The following is a 7323-nucleotide window of genomic DNA, read 5'->3' as shown; positions in this document are numbered from 1 at the left end:
TTATAGTTTACTTTACAATTTTTCATAACAATAATAAAAGATTATATTCGATTAATAAAAATGAATAAAATAATTGTTTTTAAGATAACTTAATGGGGGTATCAACATAATATAGTCCTTAAAAGAATCCTTAAATATTATTATCATAGTTCAACCACCCAAATTCTACATTAGTGATATTGAAATCCATAGTAAGTGGGCCATTTCAATGGACTTCCTAAGTAAACGGGCTTTCCAAATTGGTGCAGGGTGACCTATTTTTTTAGAGTGTTGCTCTTTCCACCACCATCAAATACTCCATGCACCATTCCATACTTAATTTGGTCTTGCTGTAAAACGGATGTCAACATCCCTTTCGCCTTCAACGAATATAGACATCCGTGAACAGATGTTGACATCCGTTTACATATTTTATATTTTATTTTATTGTTTTATTTAAAAAAAAATAAAACTTCAACGGATGTGACCCATCCGTTTAATAAATTTTTAAAAAATATTTTAATTATTATTTAAATAATAATACATAAATTAAATTAATAATAATTATTTTATTAAATAAAATAATATTAATTTAAAAATAATTAAGTAATAATTATAAAGAAATTATATATATATATATAAATTTAAAATAGAATAAACTAAAAAACTAAAAATTAAAAAAAAAAAACTTCAATGGATGTGGCATATTCATTTTAATAAATTTTAAAAAAAATTAATTATTATTTAAATAATAATACATAAATTAAATTTAATAATAAATATTTTATTAAATAAAATAAAATTGATTTATAAATAATTAAGTAATAATTTTAAAAAAATTAAATAATATTTATATATTAATTTAAAATATAATAAATTAAAAAACTAAAAACTAAAAGAAAAACTCAACGGATGTGGCACATCCGTTGAAGATTTTTTTTTTCTTCAACGAATGTCGACATCCGTTTAAGAAAAGAAGTGAAAGTATAAAATATTTAAAAAAAATAAAGTGGTGCAAGAAGCAACGTGCAGGGAGTAATCCTCATTCTTTTTATAACCATATAATAGGACAAATCCAGTGTCAGACTAACATCATGTTGATCCTCGTATAACTCACAACTTACTAATTACATATCTAAAATATAATCTATATATTAAAAATATTTATATATTGTGAATTATATTTGTAAAAAAGTTATACACTTAAAAACATTTATCCACAAATAATTTAATTATGTAAATAAATATTAATTTAGGTCAAGAAGTAGAATTGTATAATGTTTCAAATTTTAAATGATAAAAATAATGTTATTAATGAATTTAAATTGATATTATGTTATTTTAAGCCTATTAAATCATATTATCTCTAAAATGATACAAATATGATTTCAAATCCTTACATTTTTTTTAATATTAATTTAGTTTTGAAAATTTTAATAATTTAATTTAATTATTTATTTATATTATTCTATAAGAAATATATTTTTTCTAAACTGTAAAAAATTAATCACGAAGACAATTTCATATGTAAATATTCATATTGGCAGTAAATAAAGTTTTTATATAAAAATATGAATATTTATACTATTAAAAAAAGAATAAAGATTCTAAAAATATACTTGATTATAATTTATGTTTAAAATTCTTGGATTAGAACAAAATAATAATACAGTAATAAATTTTTAACACGTTTAACGTTTTATTAAATGGTAAATATGGATGAAATAAGGTAATTGAAAAGGTACTAGTGGGAAAATATGTTAAATTATTTATAAGAAAAGCATTTAAAAATTGAAATTAAAAAAAATGAATTAAGTGAAGGTTGAGAATGATGAAGACAAAGAGTGATGTAAAAGAGAGGGGAAGGTTGAAAATATCCTCCGACATTTACTGCGTCCTATTTTTACGTTGAGGTTACAACTTACGCATGCATTTGCACCATCACCCATTACAAATGATATCTTTCTTATCATTCTTTCTCTTCCAATAACACACTATTAATGCTTCATCTCTTTCTCCCACTCATTTTTTTCTTCTGGGTTCATTCAACATTCTCAAACAAATGGGTAAAAAGTCTTCTTATTCATCTTCCTCCATCTCTGCATGGAGGTATTTGCAACCTCGTTATTACATTAAGAGACCTAAACGACTCGCAATGGTCCTTATCGTCTGCGTTTCACTTACATGGCTACTCTATGACCGCAAATCACTCAGCAGTGGACAGCAGGTTCTTTCATTTTCTTTTCTCATCTTCTCCTAAATTAACCAAGAAATTTCCATTTTCATTATAAATCCTACATGACTTTTTTTCATCTTTTATATTAATTGCATTGGTTGTTGTCTTGTAAAAGAAATAAGTTCTGATGTTAAAAGGGATGGAAGGGGTGCCATCTTGCTTTGTATTCTTGTCTCATCTCATCCCTTGTTAGTGTTTTCGATTTGAATAGTCTATTTGATCATGGTTAATAATGTGTTGATTTACGTATTTTAATCTTGGTTATGTAATCTTTTGAAAGTTTGGTTCTTGAAATATTCTTTAAACTGTTTTCTTTTTCTTTGTCTGGTGCTAGGATGACATTTTGAAATTGAAAGAAGAGGTTACACGCTTGCAGAATTCAGTAAGATGTGCAGATTTTTGTTATCTACAGGGTTCTTTGTTATACTTTCAAATTTTTGTTTTTGTGCCTTCGTGGTAATTGACTTGGTTTGAGTTATTTGAAATTGCAGATAGAAGATATAAAAGGCCACATGAAAGACTCGGCAGAAAGTATTCAGAATGAGGAGGAAGTCAATAAATTCGCTAAGGATATTTATGTTGAAGAAGATCCTATCAGCAAACAACGAAGAGATAAAATAAAAGATGCCATGCTTCATGCTTGGACATCTTATGAAACGTATGCGTGGGGAAAGGATGAACTTAAGGTTTTTCATAATATTTTCTTAACCTTTTACTTAATCCACTACTTGATATGATGAGTGTTATATGCTTGTTGCTTGAGGAGGAGGCAACCCTTTTGGATAAGCCATTGAACTTTGAAAAATAGGTATTTCTTTGACATAATAATAAATGACACTTCATTCAAATTTTGATCAACGAAGGACAGAATAATATATGCAAATTCTTTCTACAACTGAAATTTACCTATTATACACATTAGGAGAAGCAATAACAAAGTGTGTCTGCATGTTCCTTTCTAAATCCATTTATGTTTTATGCTATAATATCATACAGTTTAGAATAGTCAAATTAAAACTATGCAACTAATTAGTTTGCTATTCCTTGAACAGCCACAATCAATGAATGGTGTTGACAGTTTTGGCGGTCTAGGGGCAACTATAGTAGATTCACTTGACACATTATTTGTGATGGGTCTTGATGATCAATTTAATAGAGCTAGAGAGTGAGTTGTATTTTATTTTTAGTACATTTGATTTTGCAATCCACTGTGTCTGCTTGAAAGTGTTTGTTCTTTTCTACTTTTGCTACAAGTTGAATTGGAAAAAAAAAGGAAAAAGAGAAAGGATCGTTTTTGTAGTAAAGAATCGAACACATTATAAGCATCTAATGAGATAAATAATGCAGGTGGGTTGCTGAATCATTGTCTTTCGAGAAGAACATTGAAGTTAGTGTGTTCGAGACAACCATAAGGTTGAATTAGAAGGTTCAATCTTAGTTTTGTTGAAATGCTAATTTCCTCCCCCACCTAACAGTTGTTGTAGCTTTGTAAATTGCAACAGTTTTTCTTTGTAATTCATTTTGTCTCATTTATCTATCATTTTGGTTTAGAGTGATGGGTGGCCTTCTTAGTGCTTATGATCTCTCTGGTGACAAAGTTTTCCTAGAGAAGGCCAGAGAAATTGCAGATAAGTTGTTGCCTGCATGGAATACAGCTTCAGGAATCCCCTACAATAGAATTAACTTGGCATTTGGCAATACAAATAACCCTGCATGGGCGCGGGTATGTTTTGTCATCACTATGTTACTTCATTTATTTGTCTAGAGTTAATGTCATAACACAGAATCGCAGCTTTCTATCAAAATCATTTCTAATCACTGATAATATTCTGTTACTAGATATTTATAACATGACTTGAGTTTTGTTTTTTTTCAATTGTTGTTTGACTTGAATATTTGGATCATGTTCACCTCCATCATCACTGACTGATAAGGCATTCTTTGATTGCCTGATGATCATATCAATGTCTTTTGTTTTGGTCTTGAAAATTTACTGTCCTTCTATAGAACTCTCATTCTGCGTTTGGTAATACAACATATCATATGGTGTGTTGTCTTGCAAATTTTAGTTGCATCTCATTGTTACATATATTGTGATTTATTGTAGATTGTTTTATGTTCTTGATTGGTCGTTCTTTATTACTAGGGAAACAGTATTCTTGCGGATTCTGGTTCCGAACAACTCGAATTCATTGCTCTCTCTCAAAGGACAAAAGACCCCAAGTACCAAGAAAAGGTGACATTTTACTGCTTTTCCTTCATATTACTAAACATTTTTTATCAGTGGAATTCAAACCCACAACATAACTAAAAATTACTAAGCATATTGATTTCAAGAATGTCATAATAATAATTTCAGGCAGAAAAGGTCATCAAGGGGCTTCATAAAGATTTTCCGGATGATGGGTTACTTCCTATATACCTTAATCCACTTACTGGAACTCAAACAGGTGGATCAGTTACATTTGGTGCCATGGGTGACAGGTATGAGACTTACAAAATTTGCTAACATCATTATTGCATTATGATCTTGTAATTGTTGGCCACTTAAGTCTTCAAGTAAAATTCAATTCCAATTTTGTGTAAGTTTCTGCTAAACTCTTGATATTCATGTGCTATGTTTTTTGGGAACGTGGAATAAATATAAACATGCTTAACCTTCATTGGGTTACAGTCTGCTTGACATTTTTCTATCATTTTATTGTTCACATGCTTAATAAGGTTACCCATTTATATGTTGCAGCTTTTATGAGTACCTACTCAAGGCCTGGATACAAGGAAATAAAACTGAAGCTGTAGCATTTTACAGGTAATGAGCTTTCAATGTTGATTTTTCTTACAAAGTATACCTAACTCTAGTTCACCATGTACATATTTTGTTGCCATAGACTTTTGGAAGAAGCCAAAGTATTATGGAATACCTTTCATCCATAATGCATATTCTACAAAAACACACATTTAGCAAACCACTTTAATATGAAAGTTCAAACTTTTGAGCTAAGAGACACACATAGAACCATATTTGAAATGTGTGAGCTAATGGTGGATCAGGGAAATGTGGGAGAAATCAATGATAGGTCTTCAAAGCTTGATTAAAAAGTCAACACCTTCGTCTTTTGCATACATATCCGAGAAGCTTGGAAATGCAGTCTTTGATAAGGTGTTATTTGAAAAAGATATTTATTTTAGTCTTAGCTGAGTACGACATTAAAAGAATATTTGACTTGGTGTCCTTTTCAGATGGACGAGTTAGCTTGTTTTGTTCCTGGAATGTTGGCTTTGGGATCTTCAACCTATGGCCCTGGAGAAGCTGAAAAATATCTGTCACTTGCAGAGGAGGTGACCCTCTTTTTTTCTTCCTAGAAATATAATACCAGAGTACTTATTCTCTTAAAAGCTTAAGCTATTAAATTTATGTGCTGCTGATTCTTCCGAAAATCAACATCACACTTTTTCTTGCCTCTTCACTTGGAATTGGAAACATTATTCAGAACATAATGAAGAACCATGTTGTATTTGTATTTTCTCTTTCAACCAAAGAATCATACACCCAAGGTTTCAGTTTTGACGGAATATTAAATAATTTTTCCCAAAGAAATAACTTCTATTGTGACGATAATTACTAATTTATGCTTAAAATATAGGTTTGAGCTTCCATTTTTCTTTCAAACTTACGATGAATTCCGATTCTTCTTCTTGTTGCTCGCAGCTTGTATGGACTTGTTACAACTTTTACCAATCAACACCAACTAAATTGGCAGGAGAGAACTATTACTTTCGCGATGGAGAGGTTTGAACCTTAAATTCTAACATTGTTTGTGAAATTCCAAAGACGTTTTGTTCTAAGGTTATGAAACTGTAGGATATGAGTGTTGGTACCACGTGGAATATCCAAAGGCCTGAAACAATTGAGTCATTATTCTACCTCTGGCGTTTCACTGGAAACAAAACATACCAGGAATGGGGTTGGAATATTTTCCAAGCATTTGAAAACAATACTCGGATCGAAACAGGATATGTCGGACTCAAAGATGTAAGAAATTCATAACTCTTCAATATTTATCCTACATGATTTACTCTCACGCTTGGAGAAGTTGTGCATGCATCTGTTAACTTTTCTCACTTTGCTGTTATTTAGTTTGACATATATAGTTGTCATAATAATCATAAGTTATGAATGTTGTATCAAACTCGATCATACTCATACTTTTTTCTTTAATTTTCTTCAATGCATAGAATTTATAAAGCAAATGAGTACATAGAAGCATTTAGCTGTTTTATGCATGGTGCACTGCTAAACAAACTGTGACTAAATGCTTAGGTGACTACTGGGCAGAAAGATAATATGATGCAGAGCTACTTCCTTTCAGAAACACTAAAGTATCTTTATCTGTTGTTTTCGCCTTCATCAGTCATTTCCCTGGATGAATGGGTGTTCAACACGGAGGCTCATCCTTTAAGAATTGTGACTAGAGTTGCTAATGAAGAGAGTGGTAACCCAGAAGAGGTATTTCCACGTCATTTGCATGGTAGAAAAGAAGGTCGAATTGAATATAAGTAGCTAAGAGTTGTTGCTTTGAGATTATTGTAAGCATATCCTGAAGCATAGTTCCTAACGTACTTTCAAGTTAGATCCATCTTTACATGACAATTTTTCATCAGCCAGATTAACGATAGCTAGCACAAGGATCTACTTCTCCTGCCTGTCTATGGTGGACGATATTTGGAAGCTTTGTTTATGGTGTAATTAGTAGGATAAATGTGGGTGTAAATTCTTAGGTAGAAACAGAGATCGCTCTACTTTATATTCGACCTCTTTTTTGCATAGTTCTAAATGCTTGTGTATTAGTTGCAACTATGAGATGTAAGACATCCATGTTTGAAAACTGAGGACTTCTTTTCTCTTCTAATACAAAATTTACTGATATCAATGTTTTAGAGAGGAAATTTAGTTCAGTAACACTCAAAAGAAAAGGATAACTCACACCAGTTCTAAATTTTTTTTAATGCATTGCCAACTGTACCGTATGCTCGGTTAGCAGTTGACTGGGCGGCCAACCTTCACATCCAGAGATAACTTCCGAAAATCAGAGAGTCATTGATAAAAG

The 7323-nt window shown here is 30.7% G+C and overlaps 1 protein-coding gene across 2 annotated transcripts; it reads left to right on the top strand.

Moving 5' to 3' along the window:
* The first annotated feature begins 2110 nt into the window (after positions 1 to 2110).
* Positions 2111 to 7058, top strand: LOC108322714 (mannosyl-oligosaccharide 1,2-alpha-mannosidase MNS1). Of its 2 annotated transcripts, XM_017554903.2 has the most exons (15): positions 2111 to 2206; positions 2550 to 2602; positions 2643 to 2668; positions 2735 to 2901; positions 3268 to 3380; positions 3563 to 3628; positions 3767 to 3938; positions 4362 to 4451; positions 4575 to 4699; positions 4959 to 5024; positions 5267 to 5375; positions 5456 to 5554; positions 5925 to 6005; positions 6078 to 6248; positions 6537 to 7058. In XM_017554903.2, exons 1-15 carry the CDS (start codon positions 2135 to 2137, stop codon positions 6774 to 6776), a joined length of 1650 nt encoding a protein of 549 aa, XP_017410392.1. In that variant the 5' UTR covers positions 2111 to 2134; the 3' UTR covers positions 6777 to 7058. The 2 variants fall into 2 exon arrangements, with proteins under 2 accessions (XP_017410392.1, XP_017410391.1); XM_017554902.2 differs by lacking the exon at positions 2643 to 2668 and having other exon boundaries at positions 2120 to 2206; positions 2550 to 2597; positions 2707 to 2901.
* The last annotated feature ends 265 nt before the right edge of the window (positions 7059 to 7323 follow it).

The sequence above is a fragment of the Vigna angularis genome, chromosome 1 (assembly GCF_016808095.1).
Source record: "Vigna angularis cultivar LongXiaoDou No.4 chromosome 1, ASM1680809v1, whole genome shotgun sequence".
Lineage (NCBI taxonomy): Eukaryota > Viridiplantae > Streptophyta > Magnoliopsida > Fabales > Fabaceae > Vigna > Vigna angularis.
This window is presented reverse-complemented; position numbering and strand designations above follow the sequence as displayed.

What these genes read in the sequence shown, in the direction of transcription:
- LOC108322714 (XM_017554903.2), top strand. Translation starts at nt 2,135, where the DNA reads ATGGTCCTTATCGTCTGCGTTTCACTTACATGGCTACTCTATGACCGC. An exon ending in ACCCCAAGTACCAAGAAAAG is followed by an intron (nt 4,452 to 4,574) that starts GTGACATTTTAC and finishes TAATAATTTCAG; the next exon opens with GCAGAAAAGGTCATCAAGGG. An exon ending in GAAGCTGTAGCATTTTACAG is followed by an intron (nt 5,025 to 5,266) that starts GTAATGAGCTTT and finishes ATGGTGGATCAG; the next exon opens with GGAAATGTGGGAGAAATCAA.